Genomic DNA, 23,408 nt, shown 5'->3' with positions numbered 1-23,408 from the left:
TTCTGTTTTTTACAGTTCCTGGGGCCCTGTCCAGAAAGCCATTCCTCCTGGGCCTGTTCCCACCCTTGCCTGCTTGCTTTACCCCATGGGGTGGCAAGAGGGAGATGAGAGGAAAGGGAAGGCACAAGACACCAGAGGGAAGAGATGCTTGGGAGAATACGTGGACATGTTTACACAAGAGAACAGGCACAGAGGCACACCTTTGGGCACCGTGGGCCAGGTTCACTCTCCCATGGAACTTAGCTCTATAGACAAAGGAGCAAAGCAACCTTGCCTGGGCCAGCCCAGACCTCCCCACCTCTCCCACCAGCTCCAGAAGGCACTGACCAGGTTTTATTTCCAGCAGCCGAAGCTTTGGATCCTCAGGCGGGTGCAATCGTCTCTTCTTACGCCAGCAGCGGGCAGGGTATGTGTACAGCTGGCCCGGGGCGAGGCCTGTGGACAGAGACAGCATAAAGGTTAAAGGCTTCAGGCTAGCAGGGGCCTTGGAAACCTTCCTGTCCAAGCTCCTCACTCACAGTGAGAGGAAACTGAAGTCCAGAAAGGTAATGTGACTTGTCAAGGTCATGCAGCTGGTCAACAGTAGAGCAGAGGCAGTATCGAGTTCATCTGACCCTAGGACCCTTGCCCTGTCTGCTCCACCATGCTGTCTCTGTAAGCCCGTGACCATCATCACCATGACCAAGACAGCTCTCCTCTCCTGGTCTGGGGAGATCAGAGGGACCTTTCCAGATTCAATCTTACTATGGTGTTTCCAAGGCAGTGGACTCCAGCTTCTACCCATCAACTGCCCCTCTCTACAGATGTAGGTTAAGCAGGTTCTCTTCAAGGCAAAGCAGCAGAAGTCAGTCTGCCTACCTACAGATGGCAGGGATTGGGAAGCATTTCAAGGAAACCGGATCAAGGAACCAAATCTCCTACCTACTGACTTTCTCCACCCGCTGTTAGTTGCTGGCAGCTCACTGAAGCCAGTGGGAGCCCCAAGAACCTCCAGAGGAATAGAAGCCTACTCTGGAGACCAGGCTCCTTGGCCTGCAGAGCCAGCATCCTTCTACATCCCTGCCCCCTTGACTGGGCCTTACAGAAAGAAATGGGCAAGAGTCCAGTGGCTGGGCTGATACACCAACCAAACTGTCTCTCCAGAGTCTCCATTTCAATTTGGCCTTCAGCAACAAAGTTCCACACCAGCATCATCTTTATAACCACCACCCCAGGAGGAGCCTTCTTACCTATCAGACAACATTCTTACGGCTCCTGGGGCATTTAGTGTGGCAGCCAGACGACTTGGAGAAATGTGGGTGGACTTTTCACTTCCGACCACGGGCTATTCCAAAAAAAGGGGCAGAGGGTGGAGGCTAAGGGGAGAAGGAGAGGGGCTTAAGACTGGGTAGGTGGTGTGCAGACTGAAAAGACTTGCCTGGTGCACCCCAAAAGAAACAAGCAGAAGCTAAGCAATCCACTCCTGTTAGAGTAAAAATCCTGGTAAAGACTGAGACTTAGTCTCATCCTCATCAGAATCCCCAGAACCCTCTGTGTGACACCTAGAAGAATCAAACTAAACATTTGCTGAATGAATGAGTAAACAAATACATTCCCACTTCACTGTGATCAGTCACAACTCAGTCTTCTGTAGGTAAATGGGGCATGTGACGACCACCATCAGACCCACGTGGGAAGGTCACTTCCTAGACCTAGGACCACAGAGATAGAAAATATCACGACTCTGTTTCCATCCGCTGTCTGCCATTTGGGGACCTTCTGCCGAGACGATCTACAAAAGCTTTGCTGCTATATACCCTTTTATTCATTTTTCATTCTTACTAGTCTTCTCTACCCATTTATTGGTTTGGATCCAAAGCAGAGACAACTATTCCAGCACTATAGGAAGCAAAATTTTCAAATACTCTTTCTGTGCTAAGTTTCATTTTTAACCACATAGCTGTTCCCACAGGTTGCAAGGCAATGAAAAAGCTGGAGATCCCCTACCCCCTCCCCATTTGGGTTCTCAGAAACCATTAGGGTCATGGAGCCTAGAGGCTCCAGAAAAATCTCTGATGTCATACACTAATGGCTTTTCATGTCCAAGAGTCATCCTAATACTTATTTTGTTGCTAGCTTCATAGCTTCTGCATAGTAGGAAGATCTCAAAGTTCTGAGCTCCCTGTGCTCTGAGGAGCAGGTTTGTGGTTGATTGGAGAAGAATAAATGAATCAAAGTAAGATTACTCTCCCTTCCACGGAAGGCCCAGTTTTGACCTATTTTTGAAGGAAGGCATCACCGGGAACAGTTTGATGTTTCTGATGTGATTGACTCCAGGGCCATGTCATCTCTGACCCTAGAATTCCTGAATGGCTGCATTGTTCTGGTCCCTTGAGCCACCTCTGGGGCTGATATGCCCCAGGATCCCAACAGAGGCCAAGTACAAGGGCTGAGCCAGTACTCTACAACCCAGAACCAGCCCCACAAACCCCCACTCATCTTGAATTAGTGATTCTTTATCCAGAATGAACCTAAAAATCTAGACTGAACCTGGAGAACTTCTTAATAATAGTAAGGCCAAAAATTCATTCCAGAACTACCCACTCTGAGTGTAAATGGATGGAGGAATTAGGCCAACTATTTTTTAAAGAAAAAGTTCAATTAAAAAAATCTATAAGTTTTTTCCAATGTCTGGCCAAGAACCCCTGGAGGTCTAAGCATCATCTCGTCACTTGCCTGGATATTCTCTCTGATGTACCAAGACTGGTTTCATGGCCTTCCCAAAATCATCTCAAGGTTCCAGTGTTTCCCCCAACATGCTGTCATTAATTTCCAGCTTACTGGACTATCTCCCCTACCAGTTTTATAAGACCCAGGATGACAGGAACTATATCCATCTCTAGTATCCCTAATACTTGGCACAATCCCTGGTAGACATATCAAGAAGTACTTATCAAATGAATTCAACCAGAACTGAATCAGATTCAGAAATGCAGGAAGTGAATGACCTGTTATTCCTGGTTCCAGGAGACTCATGCACCCACATCCAAACCATCTAAGAGGGACCACAGAGATAGGCCCAGGAGTGAGTACAGAACTCAACCCAAGATGGCGGTCTCTGTGCCTTAAATTCCTTCTTGCCCCGCACTCTGCTTCATAGTATTTCCAACCTGACCAAGGGCAGGTGAGGAAGAAGGGACTAGTGCAGACAGCACTTTGAAAAGATCTAAATGACAAGAGGTCAGAATTGTCAACACTTGCCCCAGGGCCTCTGCCCTCCCTGCCACCCTAGTCCCTGCACTTGTTGGCCAGCGGCCTCAAGGCAGCCTCGGGCCACTCTCTAGCTGCAGACCCGCTCATTCTCTTAGTAGTAGGTAGTCTAAATGGCCAGAAGAGGGGACTATTTTTATACCACTCTTTAACTTTCTCTGATGGATTATAGAAGGCCCACAGGGCAGAGGAAGAGCACATGAGTCTTCATACCACCACTCATGTAACCTTGGAAATATCACCACGCATTTCTGAGCCTGTCTCCTTACCGGTAAGATAAGAAAGTTAATAATAGCTACCTCACAGGGGCTGTTGTGGGGATTAGCTTAAATTCAAGAAGAAGCTCTTTGTAACCATGAAGCCTGGTGCAAATGTCAGTTACTAATTATCATGAGTTAGCTGACTTAGATGAGTATGGACGCCATGGCCGTGTGGCATGACAAGGCCTCCACCCCGCGTGCTTCTCTTTGATGTCTGCCTTGACTCCACCTCATCTCAACAAGCAAATGGCCCCAAGAACTCTCTCGGGGCTCCAGCCCCCCTTCTTTGCCCTCCTCCCTAGGCTGACAAGCACCAGGGTGCCTTTATAGGGCCAACACATTCAGCCCTGGAGTTCTACTTAGAGAGGGACGAGCAGAGCCCCGTGAGAGTTATGTTGTTTATCTCATTAGAACAGGAGGCACATAACTCACAGCCTGTGTGTGTGGTAGATGGAGGAGGGAGGGAAGGGGGAGGAGGAGGAGGGAGTCACAGCTGTAGCCAGGGAAATTAACCTGAAGGAGTGAGCCTGGGGCTAGGGAGAGGATGGAGGAGGGAGGAAAGGAGGCAGGACACAAGAGGGGGACCAGTCTTTCCTGGTAACCAAGGCCACAGCCACCTTCACTAAGCAAACTGCTTTTCTGTCACTTTGAGCTACAAGTCCAGCTACACCACCCATCCTCATGTGCCAGCACAGACATCTCTCACACGCAGACACACACACATACCCACACAGGAACTCACACACTTGCTAGAGGGAGAACTGTCTCCAAAGAAAAAAAATAGCAGGGTGGGCTTTGATGCCTGGATGGTCAGCAGACTCCAGACAAGTCGCTTGTTACCAGCATTGACCAAATCACCAAGGGGGATCCTCAGTGTCATGGTTATCTCTGACAGACACAGCATAAGCTATTAAGAAATTATTAAGAAATCAGAAGAAAAAGTGGGATAGAAAAGAGAAGGCAGGATGACAGGAGCTAGGAACAGGGTTTGAAAAAGAAGAGAAGAACTGGAGTAATTCCTCTTCCCCCAGCCAGGGTTGCACGGTGGCAGTTCAAGCCCGCCCTGCCGCATCTCAGAGAGGTGGACCAGCAGGCCGCCACCAAACACTCCCGGTAATGGAAACCTCACTGCTTCACCGGACAGACTTCCTGTAGCTGGTCAACTCTCATTGTGAGAAACAGTTTTGCTTCACCCTCATTTTGAATCAAAATCTACCTTCCTGTAGCTTACGCCAATTTGTCCACTCTCTGTCCCCAGGGTGGACAGGTATCACCTGTATCTCAACCATCCTTCCCGTCCACTCACTTGGGTTTGAAGGACAGCCTACTGAGAGGCCGAGGAACTAGAGGGCATGGGAGTTACAGGAGAGAGGCAGTGACCGCACCTGCTCAGAACCGGGATAATAGGATTCAAGGTTCCAAATTAAGAATCCAAACACCGCTTCCGTTTCATCATCTCCCCTTTGCCCACCCCGCATTGGACAGGAAAGGGATGGAACAGCAGGCTTCTCTTCAGACATCACTGCCATTAAAGAGCTCCTCTGCATGTTGCTCCTACTCAATGTCTCCACACTGGGTCACCAACAGCCTCCATATTTATAAACAGATAATGACACAAGCCAGGGGTTCTTCACTAAGGCTGGGCATCAGAATGGCACAAGTAGTTATTGGAAAGGACAGATGCCTGGACTCCAGCTCAATCCTACTAAATCAGAACATCAGAGATAACCAAGGCCATTGTTGTTTGGAAAACTCCTACATGAGGATGCTACCAGATCAACTCTTACTCATATTTATATTCCCAAGGCCCAGGACATAACAGGTGCTCCATTAATGCTTGTGGCTGAAATACCAACTTGGACCAACTCTACAGAGCTGGAGGGATGAGCCATAACTCCAGAGGCAGGTCTTGAGGAGTAGGCAAGATGTATTCCACACTTACACCCATGATATTTCCTGGTTCTCTGCCCTCCTCTCTTCTCTCGGCTTATTTAAAAGCTGTCCTGGCTATATGGACCACCTGTTCAGTGAAGTCCCCCTCAACCATCCCTGGCCACAGTGCCTTTTCTTTTCTCTAAAAGCCTGAAGTCTGGGCACTAGACACCCCACCTCAGCCCTCAGCACAGCTCTCTATCTGGCTCACCAACCATCCCCTCCAACCACCCTTCCCATTCTTCTCCATAAGCTTCTCTTTCTAACATTCAATTCTAATGTCCCATGTACCAAGACTACGCTGGCAAGCTAGGCCTCAAATCCAGTCCGCTGCCTGCTCCTTCCGGCCCAGAGCTTCCTAAGCCCCTCACTGGTCCCATCACACTCAAAAACTGGCACAGTAACAATAGCTAACATTTGCTGAGCTCATACACTGTCCTAGGCTAGTACCTCACACTCACTATTAACACTCACCTGTATCTCAACCATCCTTCCTATGTCCTGTGAGACATTTAAAGGACAAGGACAGTAAGGCTAACTGTGATTAAGTAACTGGCACAGGGCCATACAACTCAAAGTGTAACAGAGTCCACAGCCCACACTCAAAACTTCTCCACTAACCTAATTCCCCGCCAAGCCATCCCATTACTGCTCCACACACAGCATGCTTGAACCCCAGAGTCCTTTCCTTGGGAAAGCAGCTCCTCACACCAAAACTATCAGGAAAATATCCCCCAGGCCTCCCACCCACCTCCATCAAGCCACTTCTTATGGAATTTATTTTTCCTTTCCTTCCACATCACCAACTAAAATAGCTCATGGAGAAATGCATCCTGATAATATAAAAACATTGTTGAGAGGCACAGAAAATGTATGGGGAATCAGAAAAACAACCACTACATACCTTCTAAATTCATCAGAAAAAGAAACTTTAAGAATAATAGCATTATAACATGAGGAGGGAGCCTAAATGTTATTGGGTCTGACTCTTACCTGATACAAGAATCACCTCTCGAACATCCCTGACAAGGGTCTCCACCCTGGCCTTTGTTTCAATAATTCTAGTCCTCACCCTTTCATTCATTTCATTCATTTCATTTTACCCATTCATGAAGCAGTCTACTGTGCTATTGAAATATCGTTAGAAATATACCTACCAATCTGATCCAAAGATCAGATGGTAAGAATAGTAAGGATGTGAAGTGGTACAACCCTATGGAGGAAAATTTAGCATATCTAGCAAAACTTCGTATGTATTTGCCCTTTGACCCGCAATTCCATTTCCAGGAATCTATATCACAGATTCAGATGCAAAAATGCAAAAATATGTATCCATTATATCATGTTTAATACTAGAAAGAGACTAAAAATAACCCAATGTCTATCTAGAGGGAACTGGTTCAGTAAACAATAGGATATACACACAATGGACTATTATGAAGCTGTTGAGACATAGAGGGAGGGAAGAATATACTGCAATGGAGGGAAAAAAGCAAGGTGGAGAAGAGTGTGTATAACATACTATCATTTGTCTAACAAATGGGGATATACACATATATATATATGTACATGAATATATATGTTGTGTGTTCTCATAGTTTTTTCAAACCAAAAGCTTAGGGAAAAGTTACTTAGAAAAAGAACAAAAGCAAATTAATAGTAACAAGGTGAAGAGGAAGTTGTCTATAGAAACAGGAAAAGGACAGAGTAAAACGACAGAAATAGAACAAGACTTTCTCTGACTACACCATGCTTTATTGATATGACTTTAGAACCATGCGAATATTTTATACAGTTAAATTAAAAAAGCAAACATCTGCTTCTGGCTAGATGGGAGGATCAGGATCATATTACTCTCCTACATGAAATCAAAGAGAGCAAAAATACAAAACAAAAGTTCTCAAGACCCTGGACGTCAGGAAATGAAGGACAGTGATGCTTGAAACACTGGAAATCAACAAGACAAGCCCTATGATTGCCCCACCTCACTACCTCAAGAGAACTTCCAGATTGCAGCACATGGAAGAGGAACTTAGGTAGAAACCAAGAGACTCTCTGTGACTGAGTGAAAAGAAAGAGCTGAGAGTCTGGGGAAACCAAGGTTACTAGAATTCAAGAAACAGAATACTAAACAGAGGAGAGTTGCACAAAGAAGGAACTTTGGAGGTCACAGAGAGTCCCCTTTGAGTATTCAATTCAGTACTAGTTAGTGCTTGCTTATGGGGAAACTACTCAATGTTGAAAGAACCACCCAGTAAGAATAGAAATAAGAGTGCCTGGTATGCAAAGGGACAGGAAACAGTCTGTTCCCACCAGGGGTTAGGCCTCATAATTCGTAAGGTACTAGATATAGTCAGAGAAGGGGCTTATCTCTCTGAAAGGGAATATTTAGCCCTAGACTAAGCACTGCTCTAGTATCACCTACAGATCAAACTGTTTCCAAGTAAATTGTCCCAAAACAAAGTTCCAGGATATTTACAAGAATAAATGATATAGACAGCACCTACAAGGTAAAATTCATGATGTCTGGCATCCAATCCAAAATTACAGGACATATATAAAGAAACAGAAAAATATGACCTATAATAAGGGTGGAAAGAATTGATTAAAACCAACCAAGAACTGATAGTGACAGTAAAATTAGCAGCAAGAACATTAAAAAAGTTATCATTTATATCCCATATGTCCAAAAGTTAGGTAAAAATTTGATTTTTTTAAGGATTCAAAATTTTTTTATAGTTGCCTCATTCTTTTTTTTTTTTTTAAAGAGGTAAAGGATCTGTACTCAAGGAACTACAGAATACTCATGAAAGAAATTGAAGAAGACACAAAAAGTTGGAAGACCATTCCATGGTCATGGATCAGAAGAATAAACATTATTAAAATGTCTATACTGCCTAGAGCAACCTATACTTTCAATGCTATTCCAATCAAAATTCCACAAGCATTTTTCAAAGAGCTGGAGCAAAGGATTCAAATTTAGCTTCTAGAAATGAAAATCACAATGTGTGAGATAAAAAAATACTGAATGGGATTAATGTCAGAGTAGACACTGCAGAAGAAAAAAAAAATTGGAGCACTTGAAAACACAACAATAGAAATCATCCAAAATGAAAACCATGGGGAAAAAAGAATTTTTTTAGAAGAACAGCATAGTGAGCTGTGGGACAACTTCAAACAGCCTAATATTTGTGTAATTGGAGTCCCCAAGGAGGAGAAAGGGAAGAAAAAACATTTGTAGAAATAATGGCTAGAAATTTTCAAAATTTTATGAAAACTACAAGCATGCAGATCCAAGAAATTCAATAAAATTAAGTGCAAGAAACATGAAGAAAACAGGGGCACCTGGGTGGCTCAGTTGGTTGAGGCCTCTACCTTTGGCTCAGGTCATGATCCCAGGGTCCTGGGATCAAGCCCCACATTGGGCTCTCTGCTCAGCAGGGAGCCTGCTTCCCTTCCTCTCTCTCCCGGTCTCTCTGCCTACCTGTGATCTCTGTCTGTCAAATAAATGAATAAAATCTTAAAAAAAAAAAAGAAGAAAACAATAACAAAGCACATCATAAACAAAATTGTTCAAAATAGTGATAGTCTATGTAGCTATTTAATGTATAGACATGAATACTTAAATGCTAACATTATAAATAATTTGAAAATGTCTTTGCAGCCACTCAGCCAAAAAAAAAAAAAAAAAAAAAAGCAAGCAACCAAACAAACAAAAAAAAAAGGGATAAAGAAAAAATATTAAAAGCAGCCAGAGAAAGGAGCCATATTATATGGAGAGGCTCAAAGACAAGGGTGTTTTTCATCAGAAACAATAGAAACAATGCAAGCAAGAAAACAGTGTTTCAACATCATCATAGTATTGAAAGGGGGGGTGGGGGAAACTTGTCAACCTAAATTCTATACTCCATAAAAATATCTCTCAAAAAACTAAAGCAAACTAAAGATAATTCAAGACACACAGAAGTTGAAAAAATTAATCATCAGCAGACCCACACTACAAGAAATACTAAAGGAAGTCCTTTAGGCAGAAGGAAAGTGATACCAGATCTAAATATAGATGTACACAATGAAATGAAAAGCATCAGGAATGGTTTAATACAAGAGTAATTATGTAAGGTTTCTTTCTTATTTTTTTAAAACTCTTTAAAAGATGACTAACTAAACAGAGATAATGATAGTGTAGTAAAAAGGTTTATACCATATGTAAAACTAAAATAAATGGCAGCAACTGCACAAAGGTCAGTAAGGGAAAGATAAAAGTACACTTGTAGGGTGCCTAAGTGGCTCAGTTGGTTAAGTGACTGCCTTCAGCTCAGGTCATGATCCTGGAGTCCCAGGATTGAGTCCCAGATCAGGCTCCCTGCTCAGCAGGAAGTTGGCTTCTCCCTCTGACCCTCCCCCTCTCATTCTCTCTCTCTCTCTCTCTCTCTCTCTCTCTCTCATAAATAAATAAATAAAATCTTTAAAGAAAGAAAAGTACATTTGTATTCATTTCCTGTTGCTGCCATAATGAAGTGCCACAAACTCAAGAGTCTTAACACATGAATTTGTTGTCTCACAATTCTGGAGGTTAAAAGTCTAAAATCAGTATCACTGAGCTAAAACCAAGATTTCAGCAGGGTTTCATTCCTTGGCCTCAACAGGCCACCCACATCTTTGGCTTGTGGCCTCTTCCTTAATGGCATCACTTCAACCTCTGCATCTGTTGTCACATTTCCTGCTCTTACTCTGACCTGCTGCACCTCCTGTAAAAGACCCTTATGATTATATTGACAACATCTGGTTAATAATAATTATCTCCCCATCTAAGGTCCTTAACTTAATTATATCAGCAAAGTTTCTTTTGCCATGTCAGGTAACATTTCCATGAGTTCCGGGTGTGGATGTCTTTGTGGATAGCATTATTCTGTTTACTGAAATAGTAATGTAGAGTTTTTATGCTATTCATGAAGTAGCAAAGTATCACCCGAAGGCAAACTGTAATTAAAGATGGAGATTACAAACATTAAGCAATCATTAAAATAACAAAATAGTTATCAAACCAAGAAAGGAAATAAAATGGAATCACAAAAACTTAATTAATTCCCAAAAAGGAAAAAAATGAGGGGAAAAGGAACAAGTAGACTGATAAATAGGAAACAAATAGCAAAATGATGGCTCTAAACCTAACTATAGCCATAATAATCACATTAAATGTAAAGAATCTAAATATCCCTATTTTAAAAACACAGATTATCAGCTTGCATTTATTTTTTTTTCCTAGACAGAGAGTGCATGTGGGTGCACGCATGAGTGGGGGAGGAGGGGAAAGGGAGAGGAAGAGAGAGAATCTTCAGCAGGCTCCAGGCCCAGCATGGAGCCCAAAATGGGGCTCAACCCCACAACCCTGAGATGATGACCTGAGCCAAAATCAAGAGTCAGACACTTAACTGACTAGGCCACCAAGGTGCCCCTGTCAGATTGCATTTAAAAAGCAAGACATAACTATATGTGCCTACCCAAAAAATAAAAAATAAAATCTACTTTTAACATAAAGAGCCAAATATATTAACAGTAAATGAATGGAAAATGATATGCCATGCTAACGTTAATCAAAAGAAAGCTGGAGTGACTATATTAGTATCACAGGAAGCAGAATGAATAATAAAGAATACTAGTAGAGATAAAGAAGGTTCTTACATAATGATAATGGACAAATTTATCAAGAGGACGTAACACCCCTAAATGTGTATTCCCTTAATAGCAGAGCTTCAAAACATATGAAGCAAAAACTAATAAAATTGTAAGGATAAATAGACCAAGTCACAAATATATATAGAAATTTCAATACTGGGGCGCCTGGGTGGCTTAGTGGGTTAAGCCTCTGCCTTTGGCTCAGGTCATGATCTCAGGGTCCTGGGATCAGGCCCCGCATGGGGCTCTCTGCTCGGCGGGGAGCCTGCTTCCCCCTCTCTCTCTGCTTCCCCCTCTCTCTCTGCCTGCCCCTCTGCCTACTTGTGATCTCTCTCTCTCTCTCTCTCTCTCTGTCAAATAAATAAATAAATAAATAAATTTCAATACTCTCTCTTGATAATTCATAGAACAAATCAACAGAAAAATCAATAAAGATGTAGAGTTGAGCCATACTATCAACCAACTTGATTTAATTGATATTTATAGAACATTCCAACCACCAACAAGAAAATACACATTTTTTTCCAGACCAAAGAGAAAATTTATCCAAGATGGGCCATATTCTGAACCATAAAACAAGTCTGAATAAATTTTAAAGGATTCAAGTCATACAAAGTATTCTCTGACCATATAGGAATGAGCAATAAGTAACAGGCATATATTTGGAAAATCCCTCAAATGTTTGGAAACTAAGTAACACACTTATAAATAATACATAGGTAAAAGAAGAACTTGAAAGACAAATTAGAAAACATTTTTAATTAAATGACAATGAAAATACGATGCTGACATTTGTAAAATAAGACTAAAGCAGTATTTATATTTGGGGATAAACTACGCTAGAAAACACCTGTAGTAGAAAAGAAGAACAGTCTCAAATCAATAACGTCAATTTCCATCTAAAGAAAAAATAGAAGAAATCGAAGAGTAAATTAAATCCAAAGTAAGTAGAATAAAAGAAAAATAAATATCAGAGCAGAAATCATAAAGTAGAACACAGAAAAAAATGGGAAAAACCTATTACATCAAAAGCTATTTCTTTGAGAAGATCAATAAAATTGATAAACCTCCAGTTAGACTGATTGGGTCAAAAAGAGAATTCAAATTATCAACATAAGGAATAAGAGAGAATATATCACAAGTTTCTATAGATATTAAAAGAATAATACACCAAAGGTATGAACAGCATTGTACAACCAATTTTGGCAACTTGGATGAAATGGCCAAATTCCTTGAAGCCACAAACTGCCAAAACTCACTCAGTATAAAATGAATAACCTAAATACCTGTTAAAGAAATTAAATTTGTAAATTTTTTTGTAATTTTTAAAAACATTCCTACAAAGAAACTGCCAGGCCCAGATGAATTCACTGGTAAATGCTACAAAACACTTTAAGGAAAAAATACCAACTCTACATAAACTCTTCCAGAAAACTGAAAACACAAAAATTCCCAAATCATTATATGGGGCCAACATCATCTTGACACTCAAACCAGACACAACAAGTGTTGTGTTACAACAAGTAAACTATAGATAAATACCTCTCATAAACATAGATGCAAAACCTCTAATAAAAATTTAACAAAGTGAATCTGATGATATATAAAAAAGATAATACATCATGACAAAGTGGGGTTTATCCTAGGAGTACAACATTAAACATTCAAATATCAATCAATGTAACCCATCATATTAACAAACCACAAAAGAAAAATCACATGATCATCTCAACAGACTCAGAAAAATCAGTTCATAAAATCCAACATCAGTTCCTGATTTAAAATTCTCAAACTACAAATAAGTACATCCTCAGTCTAATAAAAGGCAACCATAAAATGCTACAGCTAGCATCATATTTAATAATGGAAAAATGAACATTATTCCCTTAAGATCAGGAAAAACATAAGGATGTCCTCGTTAAATACTTTTTCTTAATATTATACTAGACATTCTAGCCAGTGCAACAGACAAGTAAAATAAATAAAAGTCATCCATATTGAAAAGTTTTCTTTTTCACTAACAATCAATTATGTAGAAAATACTGTGGAATCCATAGAAAGATGTGAAAAATAAATGAGTACAGCAAGGCTATAGGATACAGAATGAACATACAAAATCCACTGTATTTTTGTAAACTAACAAGGAATAATCAGAAATTGAAATTTTTTTAAATCCATTTACAATAGTGTCAAAAATATTAAGTACTTAGAGATAAAACTGACAAAAATGTGGAATATCTGTACATGAAAAACTAAAAATCATCAATGGGAAAAATTAAAGAAGACAACAAATGGAGAGACATATTATATTCAGGGATTAGAAGACTCAGGATTGAGAATTGTTCATTTTCCTCAAAACTAATCTAGGTATTCCACATAATCCCAATCAAAATCCCAGCAGAGTTTTTGTAAAAATGGACAAACTGACTAAAATTCATGCAGCAATGCAAAGGACTAGAATAGCCAAAATAACTTAGTAAAAGAAAAACAAATTTAGAGGGCTAACATTACCTGATTTCAAAAAGCATGACAAAATCAGTAGGATATTAGTGTGAGGACAGACAAATAGATCAATGAAATGAAACTGTATGTCCAGAAATAGACCCACATACATATGAACATTTAATTTTTGACAAAGGTACAAAGGCAATTCAGTTGAGAAAGGCTAGTCTTTTTCAACGAATTATGATGGAACAATTAGATAGCTATCTGCAAAAAGATAAACTTTAATCTGTACCTCAAATTATATTTTTAAATTAATTCAAAATGGATCATAGACCTAAGTATAAAACCCATAATCATAAAACTTCTAGGGAAAACAAACAAATATTGCTTGACCTTGGATTAAGTATCAATTTCTTACATAGAACAACAAAATCTCAATTCATAAAATAACAAATTGATAAATTTGAACTTAATCAAAATTTAAAGTATCTGCTCTTTGAAAGATACTGTTAAGATAATGAAAATATAAGCCATAGACAGGGAGAAAATATTTGCAAAACATATATCAGATAAAGGTCTTGAATCTAAAATATATAAAGGGCTATCAAAATTTGATAATAAGAAAACAAACAATTCCCCTCTAGAGATCTAATACAGAGTATAGAGAAAACAGACAACAATATTATAATCATCAAATTTGCTAAGAGATTAGAACTCAATTATTCCAACCACTAAAAAAAAGATTATTTTGTAATATGACAGATCTGATAATTATCACTACAATGGCAATCATATTATAATATATAAATGTATAAATTTAACATGATTTACACCTTAAACTGACACACTGTTTCATGTCAAATGAATTTCAATTTTTTAAAAAATCCAATTTTTTTTAAAGATTTTATTTATTTATTTGACAGAGATCACAAGTAGGCAGAGAGGCAGGCAGAGAGAGAGAGGAAGGGAAGCAGGCTCCCTGCTGAGCAGAGACCCCAATGCAGGGCTTGATCCCAGGCCCCTGAGACCATGACCTGAGCTGAAGGCAGAGGCTTAACCCACTGAGCCACCCAGGCACCCCAAAAAATCCAATTTTTAAATGGTTAAAATATTTGCACACTTTACCGAAAAACATATAGTCTTATAACATCATGGCCAAAATGTCTAGGACTCAATCAAAATCACATATGTGAAGAGCCAGGAAAATTTCAACTTGAATAAGATAAAAGATAACATATCAACACCAATACTAGAATTATCTGACAATATTCTGATAGAATTACTAAAAATACCAATCCTGAATCCTAATTATCTGAATTAAGATTTTGAAGGAGGCATCATAAACATGTTTCAACAAATAATCGTGAACATCTGAAACAAATGAAAACATTTAAAGTCTCAGCAAAAAAATGGAAGATATAAAGACGAACCAAATGGAAACTGAAAAATACAATAAAACAACAATAACAAATGTAGAGAATAGAAGAAAGAAGCAGTGAACTTGAAGAAAGAAAAATAAAAATAACCTTGAGCAACATAGAAAACAGACTAAAAACAAAAACAAACAAACAGAGCCTGGGGGTTTTGTGGGGTATAACAAAAAATTTAAAAATTTTGTTAGGAGAAGTGGGGAGGAGCAAAATGGCAGACAAACAGGAGACCTAAGTATTGTCAGGTCCCAGGAGTTCAGCTAGATAGTTATGAAACCATTCTGAACACCTACAAACTCAACAGGAGATCGAAGAGAAGAAGAGCAGCAATTCTAGGAACAGAAAATCGACCACTTTCTGGAAGTCAAGACATGCAGAGAAGTGAATCTGGGGTGATATACAGGAAAAGAGACGGGGGGAGGGGCCAGCTCCCAGCAAGCAGTAGAGCAGTGGAGCACAAAATCAGAACTTTTAGAAGTCTGCTCCACTGAAGATGTCACTCCAAAGGCTAAGGGGGGTGGGGGCTGGAACCCTTGAAGGGACAGTGTGGTCTCAGGACCTGCAGGGTCACAGAAAGGCAGAAAGACCAGGGGTGTCTGAGTATGGCAGAGCTCCTAGGTATTGGAGCGGGAAGCCAGCTGCAGAGACAGAGTGGAGGAGGGGCTCTCAGCTCAGGGTTACCTTAAACTATAACCCAAGACGCAATTGGGTCACTGCTCTTCAAGCAGGGACCCCACAAGGGGCAGATCCAGGGAGACCCCTTCCTTCCCCCTCCAGGAGGAGCGGCACAGAAATGGCAGCAGGAATCTGCTGGGTTTGGAGATTCCAAACAGGGCCGTGCGCCCCAGATAGAAACACTTGGTCATAGGCCGGGTGAGCATGAAGTGCGGCCAGAAACCAATGAGACAGGAGGGATTGACTGCTTTTCTCTGAGGGCACACTGAGGAGTGCGGCCCCAAGCTCTTGGCTTCTACAGCCAGAGACTGGGAGGCCGCTATCCTCATTCCCATCTGCGAAAGTTGTACGGAAAGCGTTCAAGGAACAAAAGCTCCCAAGAATGAACCGGACTAGATTACTTAGCCTGGCCCCTGGAAGGGTGGTGCAATTCCGCCTCCGGCAAAGACATTTGAGAATAATGGCAACAGGCCCCTTCCCCAAAGATTAGCAAGAACATCCAGCCAAGACCAAGTTCAACAATCAATGAGAACTGCAGAACTCTAGAGCTAGGGGAAAGCAACACATAGAATTCATGGCTTTTTTCCTATGATTCCTTAGTCTTTCAAAGTTAAATTTTTTTTAATTTTATTTTTTTCTTATTGTACTTTTTTAAATTTTTCTTTCTTTCTATTTTAATTTTTTTTGTTTTGTTTTTGTTTTGTTTTTGTTTTGTTTTGTTTTTACACCCTTGTGCCAGGCATGCACTCGTTGGACATTACCTCATTTACCGTTGTTATTTGTTTTTGTTTTTTTGTTTTGTTTTGTTTTTTAATTTTTTTAATTTATTTTCAGCATAACAGTATTCATTGTTTTTGCACCACACCCAGTGCTCCATGTAATCCGTGCCCTCTCCAATACCCACCACCTGGTTCCCCCAACCTCCCACCCCCACCCCTTCAAAACCCTCAGATTGTTTTTCAGAGTCCATAGTCTCTCATGGTTCACCTCCCCTTCCAATTTATTTTAATGTTTTTTAACTTCTTTATCTTATCAATAACTTTTTTAAAAATCTTCTTAAATTTTCATTGTTATAGTCATGTTCTATCACTTCATTGTATTTAAATTTATTTGTTGTATACATATAGGGTTTTCTCTCTTAAAATTTTGGGATACAGTTTCTTCTAATAGATCAAAATACACCCTAAATCTAGCACATGGCTTTGTTCCAGTCTCCAGCCTGAACACATTCTTTCCTCTTTTTTTCTTTTTTCAACCAATTTCTTATCAATCCCTTTTTTAGAATCTTAATTTTCATCTTACAGCCACACTCCATCCCTTCATCGTGTTTACCCTTATTATATATATATATATATATATATTTTTTTTTCTTTAAAATCTGGGGAGGGAGGTAGTTTCTTCTAACAGACCAAAATAAACCCAAAATCTAGTGTGTGACATATATATATATATATATATATATATATATATATATATATGTTTTTTCTCCTTTCTTCTCCCTCCGTTTTTTGGTCTCTTCAGATTTGGTTAGGGTATATCTTTCTGGGGTTGTTGCTACCCTTTTAGTATTTTGTTCTCTCATTCATCTATTCTTATCTGGATAAAATGACAAGGCAGAAAAACTTACCACAAAAAAAAAAAAAAAAAGAATAGGAAGCAGTACCAATGACTGGGGACCTAATCAATATAGACATTGGTAATATGTCAGAACTACAGTTCAGAATGACAATTATCAAGGTGCTACCTGGGCTCCAAAAATAGCATGGAAGATACTAGATAATCCCTTTCTGGAGAAATAAAAGAACTAAAATCTAACCAAGCTGAAATCAAAAAAGCTATTAATGAGGTGCCATCAAAAATGGAGGCTCTTACTCCTAGGATAAATGAGGCGGAAGAGAAAATTAGTGATATAGAAGACCAAATGAGGGAGAATAAAGAAGCTGAGAAAAAGACAAACAACTACTGGACTATGAGGGGAGAATTCAAGAGATAAGTGATACCAAGAGACAAAATAATTTTAGAATAACTGGGATTCGAGAAGAAAAAGAAAGAGAGAGAGGGACAGAAGGTATACTGGAGCAAGTTATAGCAGAGAATTTCCCTAATTTGGCAAAGGGAACAAGAATCAAAATCCAGGAGGCACAGAGAAACCCCCTCAAAATCAATAAAAATAGGTCCACACCCTGTCATCTAATAGCAAAACTTACAAGTCTCAGTGACAAAGAGAAAATCCTGAAAGCAGCTTGGGACAAGAGGTCTATAACATACAATGGTAGAAATATTAGACTGGCAGCAGACCTATTCACAGAGAACTGGCAGTCAAGAAAGGACCGGCATGATATATTCAAAGCACTAAAGGAGAAAAATATGCAGCCAAAAATACTATGTCCAGCTAGACTGTCATTGAAAACAGAAGGAGAGATAAAAAGCTTCCAGGACAAACAAAAACTAAAAGAATTTGCAAACACCAAACCAGCCCTACAGGAAATATTGAAATGGGTCCTCTAACCAAAGAGAGAGCTTAAAAGTAACAGACCAGAAATGAACAGAGACATTATACAGTAACAGTCACTTTATAGGCAATACAATGGCATGAAATTCATATCTTTCAATAATTACCCTGAATGTAAATGGGCTAAATGCCCCAATCAAAAGACACAGGTTATCAGAATGGATAAAAAAAGACCCATCAATATGCTGTCTGCAAGAAACTCATTTTAGACCCAAAGTCACCTCCAGATTTAAAGTGAGGGGGTGGAAAAAAATGTGCCATGCTAATGGACATCAAAAGAAAGCTGGCATGACAATCCTCATATCAGATAAATTAGATTTGAAGCCAAAGACTATAATAAGAGATGAAGAAGGACACTATATCATACTTAAAGGGTCTGTCCAACAAGAAGATCTAACAATTTTAAGTATCTATGCCCTAACATGGGAGCAGCCAATTACACAAACCAATTAATAACAATCAAAGAAACACATCAACAATAATACAGTAATAGTAGGGGACTTTAACACCCCCATCACTGAAATAGACAGATCATCTAAGCAAAAGATCAACAAGAAAATAAAGGCTTTAAATGATACACTGGACCAGAAGGACATCAGAGATATATTCAGAACATTCCATCCCAAAGCAAGAGAAAATACACACTCTTCTCTAGCGCACATGGAATATTCTCCAGAATAGATCACATCCTGGGTCACAAATCAGGTCTCAACTGGTACCAAAAGATTAGGATCATTCTTTACATATTTTCAGACCACAATGCTTTGAAACGAGAGCTCAACCACAAGAGGAAAGTTGGGAAGAACTCAAATACGTGGAGACTAAAAAGCATCCTACTAAAGAATGAATGGGTCAACCAGGAAATTAAAGAAGAATTTTTAAAAATTCATGGAAACAAATGAAAATGAAAACACAACTGTTCAAAAATCTTTGGGACACAGAAAAGGCAGTCCAGAGAGGAAAGTATATAGCAATACAAACCTTTCTCAAGAAACAAGAAAAATCTCAAGTACACAACCTAACCCTACACCTAAAGGAGCTGGAGAAAGAACAGCAAAGAAAGCCTGAAGAAAGTCAGAATGGTTAAAATTAACAAGTCAGGAAATGACAGATGTTGGCAAGGAAGCAGAGAAAGAGGAACCCTCCTACACTGTTGGTGGGAATGCAAGCTGGTGCAGCCACTATAGAAAACAGTATGGAGGTTCCTCCAAGAGTTGACAGTAGAGCTACTCTATGACCCAGTGATTGCACTACTGGGTATTTACCCTAAAGATACAAATGTAGTTATCCGAAGGGGCACATGCACCCCAATGTTTATAGTAGCAATGTCCACAATAGCCAAACTATGGAAAGAACCTAGATGTCCATCAACAGATGAATGGATAAAGAAGATGTGGTATATATATATATATGATGGAATATTATGCAGCCATCAAAAGAAACAAAATCTTGCCATTTGCAATGACATGGATGGGACTAGAGGGTATTATACTAAGCAAAATAAGTCAGTCAGAGAAAACAATTATCATATGATCTCTGTTAAGAGGAATTTGAGAGGCAGAGCAGGGGGTCATGGGGGTAGGGGGGTAAAAATGAAACAATATGGGATTGGGAGGGAGACAAACCATAAAAGACTCTTAATCTCTGGAAACAAACTGAGAGTTTCTGAGGGGTGGGAGGAGAGGGAGAGGGTGGCTGGGGTATGGACATTGTGGGGGGGTATGTGCTATGTATGGTGGGTGCTATGAATTGTGTAAGACTGATGATTCACAGACCTGTACCCCTGAAGAAAATAATACTTTATATATTAATTAAAAATTTTTGCTAATAGAGTCCCAGAAGAATAAGGGAAAGAGAGTGGGGTTAAACATATATTCAAAAAAATAATAGCTGAAATGTTCCTAAATTTGGCAAAAGATATAAACCTACAGATTTCAGAGGCTGAGTAAATCCCAAAAAGGGTAAACTCAAACAAATCCACACCAAAACACATCAAAATTAAATTTCTGAGAACTAAAGACAAAGTCTTGAAAGCAGTGATAGAGAAATGACAACCCACTTATAAAGGAAAAGAATTTGAATAACAGCAAATGTCTCAACACAAACCTCATCGCATGCAAAAAGGAAATGCAAAACATCTTTCAAATGCTAAAAATAAAAGGACTAGTAACCCAGAATTTTATATCCAGCAAAAATATCCTCTGGAACAAAGGGAAAAAAATCAAGACATTCTCAGAAGAGAGAAAATTTAAGATAACTTGTTACCAATAGATCTACTTTAAAAGAATGGCTAAAGAAAGTACTTAATCAGAAAGGAATTATGAAAGAAGGCTCCTTGGAACACCAGGAAGGAAGAACAAATGATTAAAGAGTAAAAATGTGAGTAAATACAATAGACATTTTCTTAAGTATTCTAAGTTAACGGTTTGAGAATTAAAGCAAAAATTCTGTCTGCCAAGGTTTTCAGTGTGTGTAGAGGAAATGTTTAAGACACTGTAAAATTATTGAAATGATGAGAGGGGCAGGTGAGTATGATTATAAAGGGGTAGTATGAGGGAGATCTTTGTGGTGATGGAATAGTTTTGTATCTTGATTATAAAGGTGGTTCCACAAATCTCAACGTGTAACGAAATGGCATTGAACAATGTACACACGTTTACCAATATCAAATTTTCTGGTTTCCAGATTGTGTTATGATTACATAAGATGTATCCATTGGGGGAAACTGGGTGAAGGATATGGGGGATCCATCTGCTATGTATCCATAGTACACAGAACATAACATCCTGTGGATCTACAATTATTCAAAATAAAAACTAATTTTAAAAAGACAAAGAAATTATAAGAAATTTTTTAAAAAGGAATACCTAATAAGTAAAAGCAAAATGAAACAAATCCAACTGTGCATTCAGTTAGTGGCACAACCACCTAGGGAACTCTTTCAAGTGACCTTAAAACACAGTAATTGGACTCTACATCCTTGATGGGCAATATGTTAAGGACAAAAGAAATTACAAAAAGGAGGAGGAGGAGGAGGAGAAGAAACCATTTTCAGTAATTTTATCATTGGAAGTCTCATTTTGTTCTGATACGCTGGTGTGTATGTTGTGGGGTAAAACAAATAAGTAATTATGTTAGCATCATTAAGAGCCAAGATTTTTTCAGTGTGGGAGAAAGGAGACAGACAATTAAGAGACTTAAGTAAAAACTGTGTAAAACTGAAATGAATGGGAAATATAGGTGTATTTTCTTTTTTCAGAAAAGAAATCATATTTCTTAGATCTGGTCCCTAAAAAGTCCTAGAAATAGCAACCAACCCAGGAACAATAAGCACCACCAGATTATGGTCTTTAAATAACATTTCCTACAAAAAGGCAAGAAGTTTTTTTTTAGAGAAATAGCGGGTTCCAGGTCTGGGCAGGAAGTGTATGAGATGAGCCTAAAACCTCCATCTTAATATTAGGATAGCAAGGTAGTTATCTGAAACGACTGGTATTCTTTCAAAACACCAACACTGGCCCAAACCCCTATTGGCCAAAGATGGGGCAATAGAAGCATCAATATGAGTAATAGCTACAATGGATTAAAATGTATCCGGTGTGTTTTAATCTATAAATCCATGCAGGTACTCAACAAAATAATAACTTTATTGATCACCTTTGGTGAATAGTAGGGAACCAACTCATTATTTTGAAAACTGGTAAATACATTATTTACAAAGTCAAATTATGGAAGCAGCCCAAATGCCCATGGATAGATGAATGGGTACAGAGGAAGTAGTATATATACACAATATTACACAATATTATTCAGCCATAAAAAGAATGATATCTTACCATTTGTAACAACATGGATGGGGCTACAGAGTACAATACTAAGTAAAAATAAGGCAATCAGAGAAAGACAAATGATTATCTCATTAATATGTGGAATTTAATAATCAAAACAAACAAGCAAAGAAAAAAAAAGAGAGAAAGAGAGAGAGACAAACCAAGAAACAGACTCTTAAATACAGAGAACAAATTGATGGTTAACAGAGGGGAGGTTGGGAGGGTGTGAAATAGGCGATAGGGGTTAAAGAGTACACTTATCATGATGAACAATAAAATAAAATAAACTGGTAAATAAAGGGGCAAAATTATTTATCCCACCTTTCATCGGGGAACTATACCTCACAATAACCAAAATTTTAATGAGGAGATGTTTCTCTGTATAGGTTACAGAGCTAATAAATGAAAAAATAGTGACAGCCCTTGAATTGAATGTCACCTTTTAGCAGTCCTTAATTGAATAAAGGATCTAGGCAACTATCAGCGAAGGCTGCTAACATCAGTAAGAGAGAGAACCAGGAAACATGAGCCTCATGATGCAAGTATACACCACCACTTAGGAGTTGTTCCTGCCCCCCCCCCCCCCCCGCAAAAAATTGCACTTGAATCTGCTTGGGTCTCTAGTCCTAACTACCAGTTCACAGGAATAACACTATGAGGATGCAATCAGAAAATCCAGACTCTGGGAAACCCTACAGTGCAAACAACCCAGTTTCTTCCACAAATAACAGGCAAGGGGGTGAGAGACAGATACACACACACACACACACACACACACACACACCAAGACCTACAGACTTAAAATGGCTTCAGAAACACATCAGCCAATTAACAATGTAGGGATCCTACTTGGATTCTGATTTCAGCTACTGGGGGAAATAAATGTTGAACAAATATTTGATTCAATTAATGTCTTATTATTAACTTGGAGCTTTGGTAGTTATTGTGGATGCATACTGAAAAACTTACAGAAGAAATAATTTGTTGCTTTGGATTACCTCAAAATAACCAAGGGTCGAGGAGGGACGTGGGAGGTGAGTGTAAGAAGACTGGCCATGAGTGGATCATTGTTGACACCAGGAGATTAGTACATGGACACTCATTTTACTATTCTCTCCACTTTTGTACGGGTTTGGAATTTTTCATAATAAAAAAAATTTTTAAATACACCCATAAACAGCCAGAAAACTGCATCCCTTTGGCTGCCTCCCTAATCTCCACCCACTGGTCTTTATTCTGTTCTCTGGCACCTAGAAGACTAGTGTCATAATAACGATAATAGTAATATCTACAATTACAGCCAGCATTTTTGGAGCACATACTGTGCACAAACTCATATGTCTTTTAGGAATATCTCCATTTAATCCTGATAAAGTCCTGAAGTAAATACTATAATTAT

The 23,408-nt window shown here is 39.2% G+C and overlaps 1 protein-coding gene across 1 annotated transcript in view; it reads right to left on the bottom strand.

Annotated features, from left to right (window-relative positions):
- Window positions 1-23,408, bottom strand: part of LOC111148579 (double PHD fingers 3) — a 200,822-nt gene that overhangs the window by 75,323 nt on the left and 102,091 nt on the right. Inside the window, 1 exon segment of the mRNA XM_022505262.1 lies at window positions 328-435. Coding sequence (XP_022360970.1) covers window positions 328-435 — 108 coding nt within the window.

This window comes from Enhydra lutris, unplaced genomic scaffold, assembly GCF_002288905.1.
Source record: "Enhydra lutris kenyoni isolate GAN:26980312 unplaced genomic scaffold, ASM228890v2 scaffoldscaffold20, whole genome shotgun sequence".
NCBI lineage: Eukaryota > Metazoa > Chordata > Mammalia > Carnivora > Mustelidae > Enhydra > Enhydra lutris.
The sequence above is the reverse complement of the archived record's forward strand: the minus strand, read 5'-3'. Positions and strand labels throughout refer to the sequence as shown.